The 24,298-nt window shown below is 48.6% G+C and overlaps 1 protein-coding gene and 1 pseudogene across 1 annotated transcript; one reads left to right on the top strand and one right to left on the bottom strand.

The window, feature by feature from the left end:
- The first annotated feature begins 632 nt into the window (after positions 1-632).
- On the top strand, positions 633-19,940 carry F10 (coagulation factor X). The gene is made up of 8 exons (NM_017143.2): positions 633-805; positions 2,340-2,500; positions 9,254-9,278; positions 10,250-10,363; positions 12,056-12,187; positions 14,402-14,637; positions 16,523-16,643; positions 19,333-19,940. The coding sequence occupies exons 1-8, from the start codon at positions 736-738 to the stop codon at positions 19,920-19,922; spliced, it is 1,449 nt and encodes a 482-aa protein (NP_058839.1). The 5' UTR covers positions 633-735; the 3' UTR covers positions 19,923-19,940.
- Positions 18,244-18,673, bottom strand: LOC134482530 (small ribosomal subunit protein eS19-like; annotated as a pseudogene).
- Positions 19,941-24,298: the final 4,358 nt, after the last annotated feature.

Here is a 24,298-nt window from a genome sequence, read left to right as displayed (position 1 = left end):
CGACCCAGGGTGTGAGACAAGGGCTTTACAGAAGTGCTGTTGGCGATCAAACACCAAAACTCCATTTACGAGTTCTCCACCCTCCAGGCCTGCAGGAAGGCTGGAAGTGGCAGGCCCCCAACCCTGATGTGTGCCCTGTGTCCCTGTGGACTTCCCTGGATGTAATGTATCAGAGAAGTGAACTTGTGTCAAGATGCGGACAGTTCAGGGCTCCTGTCCCCCAATAGCCCAGCCTGTTTCCATGACTACAATATACAGCCATCTTCCAGGAGACACACAAGTCTCACACATGCACTTGTGCCCAGAGTCAGTGGGGACCAGTCAGGGGATTGAGGGCTTGGATAAAAATCCCACATCTGACCTGACACCCAGGCTTTGCTTCATGTTGGTCTCAGTTTCTATTCCTGAAAACAAGTTGGGGGAACTGACCCCTCTGCCAGATGGGTAAGAACCAGCAGGCTGAGATGAGTGTTAGGAAACCAGGAAATCCCCCCCCCACCAGGGTTGTTGCTGCTCTCAGCAGGAAGCAGGCCCTGCCAGGCAGTTTGCATACGGATAGCCTCCCCAGGAAAGGCTGGGACTGGTCACCACAGTCCCCAGTCCCCTGACCTCATCGCTGGCCCAGGGCTCCAATCAGAAGGCTGAGATAAGCAGACTGACCATGGCCACCTGGGGCCTAGGGTGAGTGAACCTTGCCCCATGCCTGTCACAGCAGCTGCTGTCCTTGACCACATCATGGAGAGCCCGGTGCGACTCAGCCTTCTCTATGTTGTCCTGGCCAGCCTCCTGCTCCCGGGGAGAAGTGGTAAGTGTTCCAGCCCTTCACATTAATGAGCGGCCCAGGAGGAGGAGGTGAAGGTGGGGGGTTGTGGGGTGGGGAGGGGAGAAATGCTTGGTTAGCTGGCCAGCCACAGGCTGACTCCTAACAGTATAGTTAGAACCAGCTGAGATAACTCGTGCAAAGCACATGGAGCTTGGAAGGAAAGAACCCGAAGAAAGGAGAGGAAGGGAATGGAGACAATGTGAGAGAGAGAGAGACAGCGATGAAGGAGAGAGGGGAGCACAGAGAAAGTGACAAGGAGACAAAGCCACCACAGACATGGAAGACACAGGAGCCAAGGCCCCCAAGCTTGGGAAACTCAGCTGGGCCAAAGACTACAGCAAAGCAAAGCAGTACAGACAGACAATGAGCAAACCCCAGGCCTGCTCCCCCAAAGGGGGCCTTATTTCAGCTAACCCAGAGCAGGCTCTGCTCACGTAGAGCTGGCCTCGCTCCAGTACAAGGAGAAGCCTCAGCAACACAAGGCACCTCCCATCCACTCGGGCCTTAATGAGGAAAACATCGCTGGGAAACCTGCTACCACTCGATCGATGGGGTCGATGCCAGCAAGCCACTGACAAGGTCATCCCAAGACAGCCACAGGTTTGAGGGCAGCAACATGTAGGAACCGGACAATCAAAGGCCACCAGTAACAAAACACACAGTCAACAGTGAATAGCAGGACACTTTGTGTCAGGGCAGTTGGAGGCCTTGCTGAGTCCCACGGACCGTGTTCATGGCCTTACTATGCTTTTAGCTCTGGGGTGCCAGGCTTGATTTTACTCAAATCAGAACCTATGGCTGCCAGTGGCAGGGTGGGTCTGTGTGACTGTCTAGGGGGTGAGCTAGTGTCCCAGGAAAGCCGTTCATGGAGACTGAGATTAGTCAAAAGAGCCTGACCCGGAGGCCAGACCAGCCACCTGCATTCACTGGGCAGGGACTTTAAGCACCTGTTCTTTCCAGGTCTAGGGGCAGCCATAGGCAGACAAGCCAAATGTTTTTGTAGGACCACATCTCTGCTGAGGTGAAAGTTGAAGACCAGGAGATACATGACATTAGAGAGCTGCTGGCACTGTGACCAGAAACAGGACAAGGCAGGGGGGTGGGGGTGTGAAGGTGGTCAGGATGCTCCTGAAGCATCGTCATACAACGGAGTTATCCCTGTGTGCAGCTGGGCAGACACACCAGTCACTCTTGCATCCCCTGGCATGGACAACTTGAGGGTTCGTGATTTCTGAGGGCTTAGTCTGTCATGGCAGGGAGGGTGTGCATGATAAGGCAAAGCAGCTCCCACTGTGGCAACCAGGAAACAGAGGAAAGGGAGACTTCCCTTTCTCCTCGAGCCCCTAGGCCATGTGGTGATGCCGCCCACACTCAGGGTGCACGTTTCCCCCTCACTTAGTTCTCGCTGGAAACACCCTCACAAGTACCCCTAGACGTGTCTCAGTCTCCCAGGCTGACAGTGGAGGCCTGTGTGGAGGCGCTGGCTGAGAGGGCCTTTCACCTTCTTGTCTTCTAGTGTTTATTAACCGGGAACGAGCCAACAACGTCCTGCAGAGGATTCGGAGAGCAAACTCATTTTTTGAGGAGATAAAGAAAGGAAATCTGGAAAGGGAGTGTGTGGAAGAAATTTGTTCTTTTGAAGAGGCCCGCGAAGTCTTTGAGGACAATGAGAAGACGGTGAGTCAGGCCAGGTCCATGTTAGGGTGCCGGGGCTAGGCCATCCCACTTTCCTTATTAGCTGAGGCTGGACCGCCTCAGCTTCTGGGATGCTAGAGTTCCAGGCTGGCCCAGAGTTGGACCTTTGGATAAAGGGTAGTCAGCCTATGCAGGGGTAGTCAGGGAAAGCAACCAAGGGGCGAGACGAGCAGGCATAGCGTCCTCGCCGTTGCCTGTGGGACATTCATTTTTATCCCTTTCACATCTCTCCAGCTCTCTCTCTTCCTGAGTAGGAAAACTGAGGGGAAGTGACCCGGCACATCACACAAGGGTAATGAGAACTCGTGAGTGTGACCAAGTTAACCTGTGGGAGATGAATGCACAGTTGCCTTCACCCTCCCACTCCCATGGGTAAAGAGCTGTGGCTAAGAAGAGCATGTGGAGCATGCAGACACATGACAGGAGGCCCACAGCACTGCCATCACCAATCCTGCAGCAGCAGGAGTGAGCCTGCTCCCCCTGTCCCCAAGAAGAGGACCTTCAGGTGCCCGGTGGAAATTTGAGCCTAAATAAACAAGAATGAGCTAAGGAGAAGAGAGTCCTCTTCCCCCCAAAAAACGAGCCCAAGGGAGAGCTTAGGGAGGAACCTGCAGTTGTTGGACTCAAGTGGAAGCTGCAAGGTCCACTGCCACCACTGAAGGCCACAGGGTCAGGCCTGCACCACTTCACCGTCATGCTACTGGCTCCACTTCGGAACTCAGTCACCTGCAGCCTGATGTGTGACCAAGATCACCAAGGCGGGGTTAGGCCAGTGTGACCCCTGAGGGATGGAGTCAGAAAGGTTGTTTTCGGAGAGCTGTCATTAAACATCTGAGGGGACAGTGAAAGTCATAAAGTGCTTCAGCTCTCGCTATCACAGGGTTCTGTTGGTCTGTGACCTCTTCATTCCATGAGCTTATGCAGGACAATACAACAGCAGCCAGCGGGAGCATGCTCGCCTCAGGGCAGACAGGAAGCAAAAGGGGGAGACAGGAAAGCACTGGAGCCAAGATTCTAAGGACAGCCCCCACCAGGTCAGCTATCCCCCCCAGATGTGCCCCACCTAAAGTTTGCAGAACCTCCCAAAATGCCACCACCCGGGGACCAAGGACATGAGCTTCAGAAGGGCAGTTCATATTCAAACCGTGAGAGGCCAAGTTACAAGGCAAAGCTGGCTCTAGGCACCGTTAAAGGACACATTTATGTTCCTCAAACAGGAAAGGGCCTTAGGAGGCTTTCTGAGTTCAAGACTCTGGAAACATGGGGAGGATTAGTGCCATCTTCTACGAAGCCACACGGGCACCTCTGGGTTCTCAAAGCCCTATGTCCTCACTTTACCTTCAAGGATGTTCAAGTGCATTGTCATTGAAACCATTTGGACTTAAGTGATCTCCTCAGGGAGGAATTCGCCGTGCACCCTAAAAATCAGTCCCTGGCTCTCCAGAAACACCCCCGCCTTGCATCACCAGACACAAAAAAACAGATGTGAACTCAAGACATGAGGATTGTTCTGGAACATTGACTAGAGAACATGAGCGCCAGTTCCGGGATTCGTCCATTTATCCCAGTCGGGGAAAATTGGCATGGTAGAAAAGGTTGAAGAAGTCGTGGCAATGAAGCTGACAGAAACCAACCCGTTAGGGACTGGAGAGACCCGTAATACTCCTTATACCGTCTATGCGATGTAAGCTTTTAAAGCCCTCCACCTCATCCCATATCAAGGCTCCTCAGCAAGCTTGTCAGAGAAGTCAAGCTGGGCTTCACCTGCAAACAAGGAGTCTTCTAGTCAATGGATCACTCACTCTAAGGACACTCTAGGGGGGTACTTGGATCTTTGGTCATGAAGGTTGCAGGCAGTGCTTAAACTGAGCTGACACAGCCTCTTGAGAATCAAGCCAAGGCCATTGATTGTGGTGGGGCCATGCCACACGAGACAAGAGGAGGAAAGAAATGTACCAGTTGAACACCCCAGAAAGCACACCCCTCCCTGCAAGTCAGTTTAGAGAGAAATCCACACTTGGGTCACATGACCAGGTTCCACCTCACTTTAGCAGATCATGGTATTCGAGAGAGTTCCTATGTTGCTGTCCACTGGGCTGCCACAGTTCATTTCAGCCACCAAAAAACAGAAAAGGAATCAGGAATTCTTTTGATTCTTCATCGTGGTGGAGCATGCCTTTCACCCCAGCATCCAGGAGGCAGAGGCAGGTGGACCAATGTGATTTTGAGGGCCTGGTCTGTATAACTAGCTCTAAGCCAGTCAAGGATACATAGTAAAAGTCTATCTCAGAAAGAAAGAAGAAAGGGAGGTAGGGAAGGAGGAGGGAAGGAGGGAGGGAGGGAGAAAGGAAGGAAAGAAGGAAGGAAGGAAGGAAGGAAGGAAGGAAGGAAAAATTCCTTTAATTCTTTGCTACCAAAACGATGGTTTCTATCTAATGGGAGAATCCATAGTTGCAGGAACTATTTTTAATTTATGTACCCACACACACAAATATATATGAATACAAAACTGTTAAGGAATTGCCTTTTTCAGTAAGTGTAAATCACCTCAATCCCTTTGTCTTGCTATAACAAAATACTCTAGGCTAGTCAATTTACAAACAGCATGAAGGTTCTACTACTCACAGAGGGTGAGAAGTCCAAGGACAAGATGACTGCAGTTTCAGTGTCTGCTTCCAGAAAGCTCCGTGTGGCCAAGTCCTCATTTGGAAGACAGAGAAAGGCACAAGGAGGAATGTGTGAAAGCTTCACAAGGCTTCAGTCACCAAGGTGGCAGAGCTCTCACGACCCAATCACCACATAAAAGCCTTAACCCTTAGTTGATGCCATCTAGGGCCGCAGGGTCGGCTGGTTTTCTCTGCCAGTTAAAGAATGAAAACCCAGGGAAGAAGCATTATTGCAAGGGAGCTGGGGGAATCCCCCTGCAAAGCCATCCTATGAAATCTGGGGGATCAGGGCCCACTTAGTCCTGTTAATAATATATTAGAGTCTAAAAGGACAACCCAAGGGCAGGCAAGTTTTAGGAACAGAGACAAGGTGGCATGCAGCAGCCTCACAGCAGGTTGGGGAGCTTTAAAAGAACCAGGAAGTCTAGTGCATTGTTTGGGGAGTATAAAAGTCTAGTGAGACTCTGGCCATCATCCAAAAGAAGAAAAAGATAGTTATGCCTTCATCATGTCAAGACTTAGAAAGTTGGGCAGATACCGCTGACCCTCATGGTAGTTCCTAGGGAATGTGCAAGAGGGTGAGAATTATGGGAAGGAAAATGTGTTGTCCTCAGGTGAACTCGTCTTCCTAGGTGTGGTTCCTAAACCAGGTCTCTGACCTACCACATAGAATTAAGTGTATGTCTTCAGCAGGAGATAGAGTCTTTATAGATACTAACACTGAGTCTCAGCCTGTGGATGGAGGGCAGTACACGGAGGAGACATTCAAACAACTTGTGCATTTATATCCTAAAAAGACACACCTCACACCAAACAAACCCTAACACAAACTGAATCAGAGATATAACATCAAAACAAGAAAAACAAAAACATTTAATAAAAACATAGGACACGGAATTAGCCAGCATTCTTAAGCATGACACCAAAATAATTCAAAAGAGAAAAATTGACTGGACTTTGTCAAATTTCTCTGGGAAAGGACAAAACAGTTAAGAAGTGAATATGCAAGCTACTCACCAAGAAAGTGTTTGCAATTCACATGCCAAATAAGGGCTCCAGAAACTATATAGAGCTCATAGCCCAAGAGAAGTGAACAGCTAGGAAAATTCAATGGACAAAAGACTCAAACAGCCACATCACCAAAGACAGAATATGGTGACAAGCCCCCCAAGAAGATATTCCACACCACTAACTATCTCAGGCATTGGAGATAAAGGTACAGTGAGCTCCGCTATGCTGACAGTGGGTATCAGTATACCTGTGGCCAGTGGCTGGCTATAGGAGGTGGCGGGGGAGGGGGGGACTTCAGAGACACCAGGAAGTCCAAGTTTATGCACTTTGAAATGTGTGAATTTCTCAGAAAGCCATATAGAGTGACACACTGCTGCAGGGCACTTAAATGAGAAAGACAAAAACTAATTGTCAAATCAAAACTGTCTTGCATAAGGTACAACTCCAATTGTAACTATCCCAAGCTGGAAACAGCATGAGCATCACCCACTGTTGGGTGAAGGTAAGGACACTGCAGGCCAGCAACAGGAAGATCAAAATGGAGTACACAGTTACCTAGACGTGTTCTGGAGGCATGGTGTTAAAGAAAGAGAATTTCTTTTCTTTTTTTTAAAAGATTTATTCATTTATTATATATAAGTACACTGTAGCTGTCTTCAGATACACCAGAAGAGGGCATCGGATCTCTTTACAGATGGTTGTGAGCCACCATGTGGTTGCTGGGAATTGAACTCAGGACCTCTGGAAGAGAAGTCGGGTGCTCTTAACCGCTTAGCCATCTCTCCAGCCCAAGAATTTCTTTTCTTAAAAGATTTACTTTTATTATATTTATATGAATATATTGTAGCTGTCTTCAGACACACCAGAAGAGGGCATCAGATCTCATTACAGATGGTTGTGAGCCACCATGTGGTTGCTGTGAATTGAACTCAGGACCTCTGGAAGAGCAGTCAGCGCTCTTAACCACTGAGCCATCTCTCCAGCCCATGGAAGAGAATTTCACAAGCTTGTTTCACGTCTGATTTTATTTATCAGACATTCTTTAAAAGCTATTGCTTTATTGAAGAGCAGCCAGTTTTGGTGGGTACTAGCACTTAGCAGGTTCAGGGTTGGGCAGGGAGCTGTGGCTGAAAGGTTGGATGAAGATGGGGCTGTGGGTTTCCATTGTGTGGGCGGTCACAGAAGTCTCTACATGTTCAGAGAATTGCACACCGAAAATGGGTTTTACTGTGTTGACATGTAAATTAGGAGAACTATTTGACTTTTCTTTTTGAGACAGGTACTCATGTAGCCCAGGCTGGCCTCCAACTCACAATGAAGCTGAGGAATAACCTTGAACTTCAGTCCTCCTGCCTCAACTCCAAAGTGCTAGGATCACAGTCCTGTGTGGTCATACCTATCTCTGTGTAACTTTGGGAAATATATTCTGCACCAAGAAGATTTCTGTAGATCTCTGTCTTTTTCTCACTCACCCCCTGAGACTGAATCAAGGGCCTCCCACAAACTAAGCAAGAACTCTACTCCAGGCCATTTCTCCTAGTCTACACTGAGATATTTTAATAACAGCATATTCATTGCCGTGTCACCACAACAGTCCTATAAACAGAATGACCTAAAGTAACAATGATTTGTTCACTTGATGCTACAAAATCAGGACGTGGCCAGGCTGGGACCTTTTGAAGACCTCTGCTGTCCCCTGTGACCCCTTCCTCCGCTGTTACCTCCCAGGTCTTTTCTTTACTTTGACATGGATGTTACCATTGGTTAAGGATATGATAATTCTGGATGATCTCACCTGGGTCTTCACCCTAATTCACATCCACTAAGTTCCACTTCTAGTTAAGATCATAGTCTGGGGTCCCAGTTAGATCTGAATGTAACCATCTGTGCAGCTGTGCAGCCATGTGACTGTCTGTGCAGCTGTGTGTAGTGTGAGTGTCTGTGCAGCTGTGGTGTGACTATCTGTGCAGTTGTGTGTGGTGTGACTATCTGTGCAGCTGTTTGTGGTGTGACTGCCTGTGGAGCTGTGCATAGTGGGACCATCTGTTAGGGTAGTGTAGACCTTGACCTGTTTTAAGCTAATTAGCAATTCACACTTTTCCTATTCGGGGGTAATGATGCTTGGCAGCCGGTGCTCTTGTTCTTTTTTTTTTTTTTTTTTTTTTTTGGTTCTTTTTTTTTTTTTTTTCGGAGCTGGGGACCGAACCCAGGGCCTTGCGCTTCCTAGGTAAGCGCTCTACCACTGAGCTAAATCCCCAGCCCCTGGTGCTCTTGTTCTTAATTTTGAGCACAGGGATCCTTTAACTGAACACCACACTCCAGTGGTGAACAATGAATGGATCCATTTCATCCAGTCTATTTCTCTTTTTGTATTGGTTATTTTATTTACATTTCAAATGTTAGCCCCTTTCCTGGTTTCCCCTCCACAAACTCCCTCTCCTCTCCCTTTCCCCGTGCTTCTCTGAAGGTGCTCCCCCACCCATCCCCCCATCCCACATCCCCACCCTGGCATTTCCCTACACTGGGGCATCAAGTCTTCACAGGACCAAGGGATTCTCCTCCCATTGATGCCAGACAATGCCATCCTTTGCCAAGTATGCAGCTGGAGCCATGGGTCCCTCCATGTGTACTCTTTGGATGGTGGTTTAGTCCCTGGAAGCTCTGGGATGCAGATGCTTGCAGCCAACCATCAGACTGAGAACAGGGACCCCAATGGAGAAGTTAGGGGAAGGACTGAAGGGCCTGAAGCGGTTTGCAACCCCATAGGAAGAACAACAATATTACCCAACCAAACCCCCCACTCCCAGTGTTCCCAAGGACTAAACCATTCGGCCTACTTCTTGTTAGTTACCTTGAAATGTTTCGATATTCAGCAAGAGCCCTGTGCTAAAGCAGATGGGAGATAGGAAAGTTCCCTCTGAGGAACGAAACACACTGGCAGCTCCCTTTCAGATGGAGAAGCTCTGGAACATTCCTCAGGGCAGGTTACTGGTAATGGTTACTGTTAGTGTGAAATGTCTGTTTTCTCTAATGTGCTTTAAATTTTTTTTTCTTTTAGACAGAATTCTGGAACAAATATGAAGGTGAGATGTCCCCTGTCTCAATCTTACGTGGGAGAGGCTCCTAAACGTATTTAAATTAGTAATAAGGACTGGCTTTTGAAAACATTTTGAATTACGTTCTTGTTCAAATCTTACTTATCTACACTTTCCCCCTATGGGTTTCCATAATACTATAAATAATTATTTTATAGTAACTTTATATCGAGTCCAGTTTTATTATTTACTCAAATGTACATCTTCTTAAATGTGATCTTGTCCTGTTGCACCAAACCCCCAGCCTCAAGTCACCCTCAGAGCACAGCCTCTGGAGTAATTGGGACGGTGGATTTTTTTCCCACTATGTCTGGCACAGATACAAATTTATGTCAGTTCTCCCTCATCTAAGGATACCATCTTCCATGATATTTTTAATAAGTCTAGCAAGTTAGATCAAATGGTGGGGATCTGAAGCCTGGACTCTGTAAATAGCAGTCACCCTGACGACTGCTCAAAGCACCAGAGATGGTCCTGATCATGACTACCTGGAAGCTATTTCAAATTGGCGATCAGATCTATCCCTGGGTAAGTGACTACAGGAGAGGTGGAGCCTGTGCTAGGGCACGATCATCTTTGGATTTTCATTCCGTGCCCAGAGGACTTGGGAAGAAGGTTCTCTGTGTTTTCTGATCAGCACACACCAGAAACAAGGGTCACACTGGCCTCTTGTCCTTCTCCTTTCCAGAGAAGGCAAAGCACCTCCCCCTGGCCACAAACGCACTGCAATACATTGCAGCAGAAATCAGGGGCCCAGACAATGATGTGGAGACAGGGGTATCACACATGCATAGCCACCTGAGTGGGAAATAAACACAATCTAGATATGACAAATTCTTCTCTAGGAGAAATGAGCTTGTGTGTTGTGTGCAAAGTGGATGTAGGGGCGGGGCCCACACACTGTCAGTGGTGTCTGCCATGAGGCCTTCAACCTTAGTTTCTAAATCCTCTCATTGCAGATGGTGACCAGTGTGAGAGCAGTCCTTGCCAGAACCAAGGCGAGTGTCGAGATGGCCTTGGGAGTTATACATGCACCTGCACGGAGGGATTCGAAGGCAAAAACTGTGAACTCTGTAAGTCCCTCTGCTTGAAAGACCTTCAGATCCTAGAGTAGGGAAGAGGGAAGATACTGGATTGCCTGATGGCAATTTAAGGCATCTCTGACAACTGAACCACTGAAGCTGTCCCCTAGCTACTCAGCGGGGGTGCTGTGTGAGACACAGTGCTCTGCGGACCAGAACTGTTGAAGGGCACCACCAGGCAGGTGACAGTCACAGAGGGTAGACTGTTCACTCTGCTCTGGTCAAATGGTCTCAGACCATTGGTCACCACAAACATCAATGAGGAATGTTCTAGATTGCCCAGTTTTAGATAAGCAGCATACTTAACCGATTCTACAGGGAGACTCACCAAGCTGTTTTTACCGTGGTGATTAGATTATTTTAATGAAGTTTAGGTTACTATCAGACCAGTTTTCCCTTACAGGGAAGAACGGCATTTCTTTTACGTCTTTATTTATTGCTTTTTTGAGTCGGGGTCTCACTCACTGGGGCTGGCCTAGAACTTACTGTATAACCCACTCTAGATTTGAACTCCTACCTCAGCCTCCCAACTACCGGAATAACAGATGTATGTCACCACGTCCAGGGTTAAGTGACTTCCCTTATAGAATGAGATCTTTATGTGGGCACCCTCAGGATTTGCCCCAGTGAAGCTGCTGGTTTTGAACCCCAGACATCTGCACACCACAGAACCCCAGACATCTGCACAAAACAGACCAACAGGTCTAGTGAGGGGCACAAGCAGGGAGCTACGATTCCATTAAGGTAGATTTTATTCCATAGTTGTTTTTTGACCCAAGCTCACACACGAGCTGTACTGCAGACTGCTGCAGACATGGCTGTTAGTGTGAGTTGGCTCAGCCTACGCTGGAAGGAGACCGGTGCCTCTGCTCCAAGATGCTGTGGGTGGAGGTGGACTCAGTCAGCCTTGAGATACAATGATCAGGTCAGACATTACCAAGAGGGCACTGTGCCACAATTTCATGTACCCCGACGCCTTCACTTCCGTGACTTAATATCACAGATACAAAGCAGAGGGACTTAAGTGACACCCACCCCCACCTCCACTTCCATATGCTCTCGACCTGGTTCCTGGCTTCCGGTCACATGCTCCCATAGAGGACTATTCCGGGTCTCACAGGAACCCAGATCTAAAAACACAACATGTCCACGGCAGCGGCCAGGTCAGGGCCCACATACTGTTGGTTTTTATTAGGTGAGGGAAGAAAGAGTTGCAGCTAGGATGCAACCCTCCCCCCGGGCCAAGGGCAGCACCCTACAGGAGGAGGTGCACAGCCCTTGACATAGAACCCATGCCTGCCATCCCTCACAACGCTTTTCAAAGTGTGGAGAGCCCTGTGGGGATGCTGAGTGTTCCTCCCATGGCCTGAATGGATGCCAAGTGTTTTCTGAAGGCCTGTGAGGATGCCAAATGTCCCTGCCAGTCATGGCCTGTGAGGATGTCAGGTGATCCTTCTAGAACCTGTGCATAGGTCAAACGTCACTCCCGTGGTATGGGGAGGCAGCAGCGGGGAGAAAGGCGTCTCACTTGGCTGACTGTCCTGTTACCGTGTGAGTATCCCTTGGAACACTGCTCCTTTGCACACCCCAGCCTGGGCGTGGCTGAGGTGAGGCAGATGTAGCTGGCAAGTCTGAGTGTATCACGTGCCCATGAGAACGTCTCATCTGTCCTCTGCTTGGCAGTTGTTCGGAAACTCTGCAGCCTAGACAACGGAGACTGCGACCAGTTCTGCCGTGAGGAGCAGAACTCAGTGGTGTGCTCCTGTGCCAAGGGTTACTTCCTGGGTAATGACGGCAAGTCCTGCCTCTCCACAGGTAGGGGTCATCTGTCCACAGAGACAGTGTGCCACTGATGGGTAGGGGACAGGGGGTCACAGGGACAGCGTTCCACTGCTGTGGGCAGTGTTGCACATGTCCTGGTGGGACTTGAAGCTGATAATTTCAGGAAATGGAGAACGAGAGCTGGGGCTCTGGATCTACAGTTCAAGCAGCTTTAGGTTTGAGAGAAGGTATGTTAGATCTAGGGACAATCAGCTGCTGAGCCTCAGGACCTCCCCTGAAGTGATTGGCACTGTTGCCTTGTTCCTGCAAAGGTGACTGAGAGGAGGGGGCCCCAGTTAATACTGCACAGGTAACTCAGCCTGGGCGTGGCTGAGATGAGGCAGCCCACAGCTCTGATGGGCTCTACCCACAGCTCTGACAATGACTTCTGTGCAGGGTATCCATGCTCCTCTGGCCTAAGGGCCTGGAAGCCACAGTTGTCACAATATCCCAGGGTGGAACGAAAGCAGGACCCTCCTGGGTCAAGGAGGCGTGGCCAGGAAGGGCATCTAGCAATCGTGCCATTTTTCCAGCTCCATGTTGATTGGGTTCATTTATTACCTGGTGAGAGCTGGATGTGCCAGGTCTGAAGGGCACAGAGCCACTAACTAACAAGGCTCTTAGGGAGCAGGGAGTGCCAGATGGGTTGAGAAACATGAAGGGCCAAGGCAATGAATCCCTTGTAAGATCTAGAGAAAGTTCATCTGTGCAACACAGACATGATGAGCTGGGAAAAAGCCAGGCTGTTGGTTCATAGATGGTCCCTAATTCCCACCATAGCAGCCCCCAGGAGTGCAATGTCTCAAGCCCACATAGCTTGCAGACAACCAAACACAGAGGAGATGAGATGGGATTCTACATGCCAACCCATTTGTCCTTCTTACCCTCTTACCTTATCTTCTGATGTTCATTGAAGATAATTTACCTCAGGAACTAAGTGATCAGAAAAGAGTGGCTCTGGATACACCCTTCAAGGATGAATCCAATAGTTTAACAAGAAATCTCTCAGCAACCAAAAGACAGGAAGTTTTGTGTTTTGTTTTGTTTTACTGACATTTTTAAAGCTTAAAGTAGTTAAGAAAATTTTAACTGGAGCTATTTTTTGATATGTGTACAGATTATTTTAACTCCAGGGATCACAAACTATTTTAACTCACAAATCAATTCAAAATGAAGTTTAATATCTGAAAACATAAAAAAAACTAAGGTGTGTTCAGTAGTAGAGAGCTTACTAGCATACTTAAAAGGTCGTAACTACGTATTTCAGCCCAGAGATAATAGACTCCGGGTGATTGGCACCATGTCTCTAGGTGAGAGTCCCCAATTCCTTCTCACTGGCTAAGGTCACAATCACAACTCTTGGGAACCCAAGCAAAAGCCACATTGTAACCACTTGACCTCAAACCATCACTAGCAACAGAATAGCCATTGTGCCCTGTCTCTGCTACATGGCCCTTTTCTTGCTCTTGATTTCTGCTCCTTTTCGTGCAAAACATAAAGGCTTTCAAGTTTTTTAACTCTGATTCATATTTTTGTCTTTCACTGTAAACTTAGTTAAAAACAGCCAGCAACAACCATGCCACAGCCTGAATGCTGGGCAATCGAGAAATTTCTTCTGCCAACGTAATTTGCCTATCATCTTTAAAATGTGGATTCTACAGTTTCAGGGCATGGATAAAATGTGAACAAGGTCTTTATAGTCAATTGCCTCCAATCTGATTCCCAACAGAGCTTCTGATCCCTTCTAAAAGTTCATGACCATAATATTTGCTACCCACAAGTCGATCAGCATTTCAGTCTTCTGAGATCCCACTGGAACCACCCATTGAGCTCTGCCAACTCCAGCTCACATCTCTAAATGCTTTCAAATTCTTCCTAAAAACTAGTCACAAACCTTTTGAACCACATGACCAAGTAACCAAAGTAGCAACCCCACTCTTGGTACCAAATATTTATATTAGTCAGAATTTCAGCACTGCAACAAGATATCTAACCAAGTTTAAAGGATGAAGGGTTTATTTTCACATTTATTTATTTGTTTGTTTGTTTAGCTATTTATTTATTTGTTTATTTATTTATTTTAGCTATGTTTTACTAATCTCTCACTTGACTCTTAGTAGGCTTAACCATCTAACCCCAGCCAGGAAGCCTCACAAGGCCTATGCAGCTTCTGGCTTTGCTGAGGCCTCTGTGGTCCTATTCTTTCAGCTCCCTTCCCCTGTGGAAAAACCAATAAAGGACGCGCGAAGAGGTCTGTGGCCCTAAATACCAGCAACAGTGAACCTGACCCTGAAGACCTCATGCCTGATGCAGATATTCTATATCCTACTGAGAGTCCTTCTGAACTGCTCAATCTCAACAAGACAGAGCCTGAAGCAAACAGTGATGACGTTATTCGGATTGTGGGTGGCCAAGAATGCAAGAGAGGAGAATGTCCTTGGCAGGTAACTTGCCTAAGCTAGTCTTGGCTGCAAGTAAAAAGAACCCTTTCAGCGTCACCAAAGACTGATGGGACAACCCTCTTCTGGTCAGCCACTCAGACCTGCAAGGGTCCTTCTCAGTGGCCTTCTCATTCCATTTCTAGTTTGAGAAAAATTTTAAACAAAAACATCTAAATGCTAACAGGTAAAATATGTTAAAGAAAGATACATCTATTTACATTCAAAGTGTCTCTTTTTAAAATTTTTTTCTTTTATCGGATTTTTTAAATTTACATTTTGAATGTTATCCCCTCTCCCAGGTTCCCCTCCAGAAACCTGCTATCCCATCCCCACTGCTTCTATGAGGGTGCTCCCTCACCTACCCACCCACTCCCTCCTATCTCCCCTCCCTGACATTCCCCTACACTGGGGCATAGAGCGTTGACCGGACCAAGGGCCTTTCCTCCCACTGATGCCCGACAAAGCCATCCTCTGCTACATATGTGGATGGAGTCATAGGTCCATCCCTATGTTCTCATGGGATGGTGGTTTAGTTCCTGGGAGCTCTAGAGAGTCTGGTTGGTTGGTATTGTTCTTCTTATGGGGTGGCAATCCCCTTCAGCTCCTTCAGTCCTTTCTCTAACTCCTCCTTTGGGGACCCCATTCTCAGTTCAGTGGTTGGCTGCAAGCATCCACCTCTGTATTCAAAAGGCTCTAGCAGAGCCTCTCAGGAGACAGCTGTATCAGGCTCCTGTCAGCGTGCACCTCTTGGCATCTCCAACACTGAAGGAAAGGCTATCCAGAGACTGCCCCACCTGGAGCATCCACCCCAAAATGTTATTTATTTTTAAACTACTCTAGTTATTGATGTGATCTAGGGCTGCCAAACTTAGGAAAGACAGCCCAAGGCCCTCCGTGAGGCCGGGCTCACTCCCTAAGGTAAATATGTCCTGAACACTGTGGGAAAATGCTCAGCTACTGTTTCTGATCCCAGCTTGACTTCCGATCCCGTGCTCTGAACCTCCTCTATCACTTCAGCTGGCACTTGAGACTTGCATGGTCCAAAACCTAAATGCCTCTCCTAGAAGCAAAAAACAAACAAACAAACAAACCTAGAGCAGCGGTTTCTCAACCTGTGGGTCACAAGCCCTTTGTGGGTCGAGTATCAGACGCCCTGCATATCAGTTGTTTACCTTATGATCCATGACAGTAACAAAGTTATAAAGTAGTAACAAAATAACTTTATGTGGGGGTGGGGAGGGTCACGGTAACACGAGGAACTGTATTAAAGGCATCAGGAAGTTGAGAACCACTGGTCTAGAGCCACCAGCAACACCCCCGAGATCATCTAAACACCCTCCACCTGCACGGTGCAGGGCAGGTGCTGTTAGCCAGAGGCAACCTCGTGCAGCACTCTTCAGACACACGTACTGAGAACTCACTGAGCTGGACCCAGAGTGGCTGCTATGTGTGGGCTATGAGATCTCTTATCTTCAGGGAGGCTGGGGAATATTCACTAGAGCCCCTGATGGAGTCTAGGTGAGAGAAACCTGCTCCTTAAAGAAAAGCATGTGTGCTGTTGGGTCCTCTCCCTTGTCACTGGCTTGTCACTGACTCCCTTGTCACTCGAGCAAGGTTTGAGTTTATGTAATTACCAAAGGCAGATGGGGACTGGGAAGATGGCTCAGTGGTTAATATATATATATATATATATATATGCCTTTTCCCGAGGACCAGAGCTCAGTTCCTGGCTCCTAATTAGGCAGCTCACAGCAGTGGACAGAGAAACAAGCATAAGACTCCTAGAAATGGCTATTTGAAAGTCTTCAGAGAGCCTAAATGGCCTAGTCAGCTTGGCATGGACTCAGCAGGCCATAGGTGGTTTGCAAACATTCTGTTCTGGTCACAGGCTCTGCTCTTTAGCGACGAAGAGACTGATGGGTTCTGTGGGGGCACCATCTTGAATGAGTTCTACATCCTCACTGCCGCCCATTGTCTCCATCAAGCCAAGCGATTCAAGGTGAGGGTAGGTAAGTGACATTCCAACCCTGCGGTGGCCACCATCTCAAACCCTAGAAACACTGTTGCTCTCCGCAGGATCTCTAGACACATAGGATCTGTAAGCATCACTCGCCCAAATGCAGAAGTCCTGCTTGGAGACCAAGAGTTCATCTCATGGGAAGAGAGTCCGGAACCTCAGAGGAGAGGGACAGAGAGGAGCCTGCAGAGGATAGGCATCTAATGGACTTCCCCAGACCAGGCCATTCCCCAAGAGACTTTTCTCTTCAGAGTCTCTAGTGTGTCTTCCAGGACACTCCTTTTAGTGTCCATCTCTCAGAAGCCTTCCCAACCATCCTCTCCCATCAACACTCTTGGGGCCTCTTACCTTCACTGAGTCATTTAGTGCACCTCCATGTTTCCCCAAGACCCAGGAGCTGTCCAGTAACAATGCAGCACAAGCCTCAAATGCAGTTTGAAAAGGACCGACGTTTCTCTGCTACAAATGTAACAAGTACAGATTGTTCAGGGTGTCTCAGCATCTCTCCTTTCAGGCTGTGAACCCAAGGCCTTGACTTTCCATGCATAGAGCGAGAAATAAAACTTCTGCTGTGGATGAGATGTTAGCACATTCTCCTTCCTCTGTCAGCAGCCCTGTTCCTTCAGTTCACCCGGCTCAGACCCGGTGGGTCCCAGTGCACCGGCACCCAAGAGGACGGATGCACCATCCAGATCTAGCATAGGAGATCCTTGGCCCTGAGCAAATCCACAGACCCAGCTTCCAGGAAATACTCAGGGACCATTTGCCAAAGCATGTGGAACTGGAAAGGACTGGAGTCCTCAGCCTGAACACAGAAGCTGCCTTGGTGTTGGCAGTATTCACCCCTCTAGCACAGGACTTCCGTTCAGTTCCTAGAACCCATGTGTATGGTGGCTCACGACTGTCTGTGGCTCAGGTTCAAGAGCATCCGATGCCCTTTTCTGGCCTCACAGGTGCATACATACATACGCAGGCAAACGCTTGGACACATAAAAAAATAAACCATTTTAAAAAGATTTCTAAAAATATGAGGAGAAGGTGAACTGGAAGAAAGACAGGGTGTCTTTTAAGTACCTTTATTTTTATTTTTCAAGATGAGTTACAGAGAACTGGCTGCTCTTGAATTTACAAATACTTCTGACTCATACTTCTGACTGCTAGGAATACAAGCATACCCTCCTTGGCCTGGGTCTGGTTTCCTATCAGGAAAAAAAACCTTATTTGTGGAGAATGGTTTATTCAGCTTACACTTCTACATCAGGGGTCACCATCAAAGGAAGTCAGGACAGGAACCCAAGCAGGGCAGGAACCTGGAGGCTGGAGTTGATGCAAAGGCCATGGAGAGGTGCTGCTTACTGACTTGCAAAACATGGCTTAGTCAGCTCACTTTGTTATAGAAACCAGGCCCACCAGCCCAAGGATGGTGCCATTCATAATGGACTGGGTTCTCCCTCACCAATCACTAATTAAGAAAATGCCTGCAGGCTTGCCTACAGCCCGGTCTTTTTCTTTTTTTATATATTTTATTTTTCTTGGATATTTTATGTATTTTTTTATGAATGAGGCAATTTATTAACTCAGCATCCTTTGTTCTAATGCTTCTTGTTGGTAGCTGCCCCCTGTCTGGCGATCCTGTCCAGATCTCTTTGTCCCTGAGGTGTCAGCTTGTGGCCCCCATCTTGGTCCATTTCCACCATTTTCAGCCCCTCCAGGGCTTGGAGGACCCGGCGGGCCACACTCTTAGAGCCTCTGCTGAAGTGCCTGGGCCTGACACTGTTTCTCTGCCGTCCTCTGTAGATCTTGGTCATGGCCTGCACCACCACAGAGGTACAGGTGCCGTGCTGTGGAACCAGCTCGTGTGTAGAACCAGTTCTCCTCATATGGGGCATGCTCTTTATGTTTGACCAACTTGACTGTGTCCACCCATTTGGGGACTTTCAGCTTCCCAGATTTTTTGAGGAAGGCTGCCAGAGCTCTGAGGAACTCCTGCTAGTTAATGTCTTTTACAGTAACTCCAGGCATGTGTGGCCTCCCGCTGCCAACCAGATAGTTTATGTATTTACATTTCAAATGTTATCCCCTTTCCTCCCTCTCCCTCCCCCTGCTTCTATGAGGGTGCTCCCACTCCCACCCACCCACTCCAACCTCAATGCCCTGGCATTCCCCTACACTGGGGAAACGAGCCTTCACAGGACCAAGAGCTTTTCCTCCTATTGATGGTGGACAATGCTATCCTCTGCTACATGTGTGACCGGAGCCATGGGTCCCTCCTTGGGTACTCAATGGTTGGTGTTTTACAACCCAATCTCATTTTCTCTATTGAGGTCCTCTCCTCTCAGATGACTAGATTGTGACAAGGTAACATAAAGCCAAACAGCACATTGCCTGCCTGCCTGCCTGCCTGCCTGCCTGCCTTCCTTCCTCCTTCCTTCCTTCCTTCCTTCCTTTCTCCTTTCCTCCTTTCTTCCATCCCTCTCTCCCTTCCTTCCTTGTTTTCTTGTTGAGACAGGCTCTGGTTTCTGACGTGTGGATGGCCTGGACTTACCATAGATGATGCTGGCCTCAGACTCACAGATTCACCTGCCTCTACTTCCTCTGAGTGTGCTTCTTTGAATGTAGTGGATACACAGACACGTGGCCCTCTGGGAATGCAGCCATCTTTTCTCTTTCTCTGGCCCCAGGGGACCTGAACACGGAACAGGAAGACGGCGGCGAGATGGTGCACGAGGTGGATATGATCATCAAGCACAACAAGTTTCAGAGGGACACCTACGACTTCGACATTGCCATGCTGAGGCTGAAGACCCCCATCACGTTCCGCGAGAACGTGGCCCCTGCCTGCTTGCCTCAGAAAGACTGGGCCGAGGCCACACTGATGACGCAAAAGACAGGCATCGTGAGCGGGTTTGGACGCACGCACGAGAAGGGCCGCCAGTCCAAAGTCCTGAAGATGATGGAGGTGCCCTATGTGGACCGCAACACCTGCAGGCTCTCCACCAGCTTCAGCATTACGCAGAATATGTTCTGCGCAGGCTATGACGCCAAGCAAGAGGACGCCTGCCAGGGGGACAGCGGTGGCCCTCACGTCACACGATTCAAAGACACCTACTTTGTGACCGGCATCGTCAGCTGGGGAGAGGGGTGTGCAAGGAAAGGGAAATACGGCATCTACACGAAGGTCACGGCCTTCCTCAAATGGATTGACAGGTCCATGAAAGCCAGGGTGGGGCCCACCTCTGAGACCCCAAGGTTAACCCATCCACCCTATTAAAGCAGTCCTTCTCCAGAACTGCTGGGTCACGTCTGGTGTTGTTTAATGTTGCCACCCAAGCCGGAATGTCCTTGGGGCGACTGCCCACCGGCGCCGGGGAGCTCTTTTCCTCAGCCTTTCTTCCCTTGACTTCGTGTGTAAGAAATGGGCAGCAGTTGAGCAAAGGTCTCTCTTCCTGAACCAGACTGGAAGACACTCAGGGTGTTGCTGGCTCTAGGGGTTTAGGTGTCTGCACACACTTGGATGGCGCCATCTCTGCCCGTAATTGCAGCATACGATTCTGATTTTGAGTGGTCAAACGGACCCTCTCAACTGACTGTGCTTAACTGCCTTGATACACACACACACACACACACACACACACACACACACACACAGACTTCAGCCCCTCACCAGGTGTTTTAGATTGAGAGGCCCAGACTCTGATACCCCATATCCCAGCCAGAGAGCCCTCACTCTCCTCTGGGAACTAGGCAACATGGAATTGCTGGTTCCGTGACATCCACTGAAAGTAAAGGATCCTGGGAAGAAAGGCTAAGGTCTTTGTCTAAATAAAGGGACCCTTTAAGTCAAGGCAAGCACAATCCTATGCCGCGTTGACTTTAATCGCGTACAGGTGCTTCTCACACCACGCTGTCTGCCAAGTGTGCACAGACGTGCGGAGCTGAACGTTGAGTACACATGCTTGCTATCTCCTTGGGCTGGGCTGGGCTGTGTGGTAAGAGCACACAAGAGTTTTCCAAGACGGGCTCCCCGGTGAGTGTGTACGGAGTTCCCCTGACCTAAACTGGGTGATGTCGAGTGTGCAAGGCCCTTCTTCCTGAGCTCATTGTCAGCTCGCCAGTTGCTAATAGAGGCCCCACCCCACCAACATGTGGGCCTTAGCCCTGGCTTTGATTAGGAGAGCCCACCGGGGTCTTTGCAAAACCTAAGTCATGGTCTTAACCAAGGCATTCAATTCTAAATCTCTAGAGTGAGCCTAACCCAGAGGTTTCTGGAACTCTTCCAGACACTATCATGCCATCAAAGCGGGTGTCCGTCGAGTGGCCTGACGTGGCTGGACAGGGTTCAGAGCATGTCTGTCCCCTCTAGACTTCCATTGCTTCCAAGCCCCAAGATAAATGTTTGTGGAAACCAAGCCTACACTCAGTAAATAGAGTAACTTTTTATTCCAAACGTACCTATAGCTTGGCTTTCCGTAACTTTCCTAAGCAAAGGTTAAAGGTTCCAGTACAAAATTTCCCCCAAATCAAGAGCTGGGCAGAGTCCTTTGTAAACAGGTTTTGCAACCTTTGGAAAAGTCAACAAAAACAACACTTGGTTTCCTAGAACCATAGTGGCCGAGAGCAGGTCTGGGGTCTGAGAGCAGAGCTGACCTCAGCGGCTGCAGCTGGGACGGTGACGTGAATACCGGAGGAGAGCGCCTTCTCTGTAGCACAGTCCAGTGGCCCTGCCTGCAGGTCAGCAGTGGGCGACCACAGTTTCACCTGCCTCCAGGGATGGACTTTGCGGCTGCCCTTCAGAAGAAGAACTCCCAGGCTCCAACAGCCCCAGGACAAGGCCAGCATCCACACAGGTCTCTGAATCAACAGAAAGCCAAGCAGGATATTCTGTGTGGGTGTGGGGTCAGTCCACGGGGACATTAACATATGAGTTTTCAGGCTGGAGAGATGGCTGGGCTGTGAAGAGCACGGACTGTTCTGCCAAAGGACCTGGGGTTCCCGGCACCCACATGGCAGCACACAAATGCCTGTAACTCCAGTCCCAGGGAATCCAACTCCTTACTCAGACACACATGCAGGAAAAACACTAATTCTAATTCACCTAAAATACAAAATAAATACATTATTTTAAAAGACCATGTTTTAAAAAGTCAGTTTACTCAGGAACACTTTTAGTTTATACACATTTTACCACAATAAACATTAAGGGAAAAAAATCACCAATAATTTCAAAAGAAGCAGGAAATTCATCATCCAGATACTGAGTCTCAGGGCTGGATTAATCCTGGATTTAGTGAGGCATCTCCCCCTTGTGGCTCTGAGAGTTGGGACCCAGAATCTCTGTGGTGCTGGCAATGTGGGCACAGGCTCTAGGGTACTGGTGTTGGGGACCAGGTTCCCCCAAGGGTGCTGGCAATTGGGGATCTTGGGGACTCAGACTTCCTGGGGTGCTGGCAATTGGGGACTCAGGCTCCCTGGAGTACTGGTGTTGGGGACCAGGCTCCCCCGGGGTGCTAGCAATTGGGGACTCAGGCTCCCTGGGTATGCTAACGATGAGATTCTAGATTGCCAGGGCAGATGGTGGTGGTTTCTAAACTGATACAGAAAAGAGCAGAGTCTGCTCCTAAGAATACTTTCCATTCCAGAAATAAGACCTAGTGTAGTGGTAGGGAAGGGTCGAACCCTAAAACACAGACAGGAGCCAGTCTGATACAACTCACAGCAGGGTCTTCTATTCTATTCCAGCTGACTTGGGTCACCCCAGAGCACCGCTGTCACGCAGGATGGTTTTAGTGGGGGGGCAGGGAGCCCCAAATATCTATTGGGGCAAGGCTTTACGGTAAGGAGCAAGGCGGGTTTGAGTGTGCAGGCATCTAATTGGGGAGTTCCTGTGGCCTTTAACATAATTGGCTGGTGCTGGGAGTCCTATCATAAACTTAATTTCTACTCCCCTCTGTCTTGGTGGTCGTTAGGCAGAGGGTGGGCTTTGTTGTTGGGGATTAGCCTACAGACTGGAGCTAGGCTCTGGTTTTATTGGGAGTCAACTTGGAAATGGATGCTAGGTACCAGCCTGTTAGTTTGCCTGAGTTCAAACTTAGGTCAGGTTCTCTAAAATGGAGTCTGAACCTAACATAAATAAATAAATAAATAAATAAATAAATAAATAAATAAATAAATAAAATAAAATAAAATAAAAATGGCCTCTCACTGGCAAATGGCAGAGGGAGAAAAGACTTTGCCCCGGAGGGAGGGTGGCTTCCACAGAGACCATGCCCCTCTTGGTGCTAAGGAACCTGAGCCCCAGATGTCTTCCGTGGTTTTATATCCTGGATGGTTTGGGGAAGCTGATTCTAGAGTGGACCTGCTGTCTATCACCCTATGCCTAAAGAGTGGGTGAGCCAGGAGGTCAAACATAGCAGGCCTGCGCTTCTCTCCTCAGCTCTGAGCAGTATGGCAACACCTCTGGGAATTTGCTCCCCATGCCTGGGCCTCGATTTCATCCAAAGAATTCACTTAAAGTGGTCCTAGGTGGCAGGGGAAGACAGAGGACAAAATCCTTCGGGGGGGGGGGGTGGTGACCAGGTGATATTAGCCCAGAACTGTCAGAAATAGCTGAGGCCAGAGATGCCGAGTCTGAGCGTTTAGGGCCGGTGATGGTTCTTCTTGGGTCAAAGACTCTATCTGGAATAAACTGAGAACTAAGTGGCTGGGCACACCTGTGGGGGACTTTTCCCTTGGTTGGATCTTTTCCAAGTGGGAAGACCCACTTTTAATCCAGGCCACGTGTTCTGCCGGCAGCCTATGTAAAGGACGCAGGAGACGGAAGCTTGTTCACTTTGCTGTTTAGCCTCACTCTGGCTGGCAAGCCAGTCCCTCGGCTGGAATGTCTCCCTCTTCAGGAGCCTGGTGTACATCGAACAGCAGCTGAGACATCCAGCCCTGGATACTGAACGGCGTTTGGATCCTGGTCCTGGACCGAAGACAGCCATTATCAGACCAGAAGGGCCTGTCTGTAAGCTACTCTGATAAATTCTACATATACAATACGATTAAAAGGAACATTTTTTTTAAAAAGCCAAAGAAAAAGCACAAGAAACATACACAGATGGGGAGGCCCACACAGAGGCACCATAAAAACACAAAATCTGAGGCCATAATGTATAATCAAAAGGCCCGTGAGGTAAGAAAGAAATGCCCAGCTGGAGCATCATGTGACCAAAAAAATCCCCCCAAAAGTCAACAAACAAACAAACAAACAAACCCTCCAAAAATACCATTGAGTTGGTTTTTTTTTTTTTCTTTTTTCTTTTTTTCCGGAGCTGGGGACCGAACCCAGGGCCTTGCACTTGCTAGGCAAGCGCTCTACCACTGAGCTAAATCCCCAACTCCTCATTGAGCTGGTTTTGTGTTGGCCATCTACTGGGTGTAGGACCTGTCTTTAAGTGTGGTTTGTACACCTACTGGGACTCCGTTGGGGAAAACTCACTTTTCCTTTGAGAGCAATTGCCAACTAGAGATAACTTCTGGGTTCCTGGTGGTGCTTGTGTCTACCTCCCCTCCCAGCGCTGGAAGCCATCTAGCTTAGACCTGCATGCTGCCACGTCTCTGAGTTCACACGTGAGTCTGTCCCACTGTATCGAGAAGGCCCAGTTT

The sequence above is a fragment of the Rattus norvegicus genome, chromosome 16 (genome assembly GCF_036323735.1).
Source record: "Rattus norvegicus strain BN/NHsdMcwi chromosome 16, GRCr8, whole genome shotgun sequence".
Lineage (NCBI taxonomy): Eukaryota > Metazoa > Chordata > Mammalia > Rodentia > Muridae > Rattus > Rattus norvegicus.
The sequence above is the reverse complement of the archived record's forward strand: the minus strand, read 5'-3'. Positions and strand labels throughout refer to the sequence as shown.

Excerpts from the sequence above, each read along its gene's own strand:
- F10 (NM_017143.2), top strand. The coding sequence starts at position 736 with ATGGAGAGCCCGGTGCGACTCAGCCTTCTCTATGTTGTCCTGGCCAGC. Across the intron at positions 12,188-14,401 it reads CAAGTCCTGCCTCTCCACAG|CTCCCTTCCCCTGTGGAAAA; the intron begins GTAGGGGTCATC and ends CTATTCTTTCAG. Across the intron at positions 16,644-19,332 it reads GCGATTCAAGGTGAGGGTAG|GGGACCTGAACACGGAACAG; the intron begins GTAAGTGACATT and ends CTCTGGCCCCAG.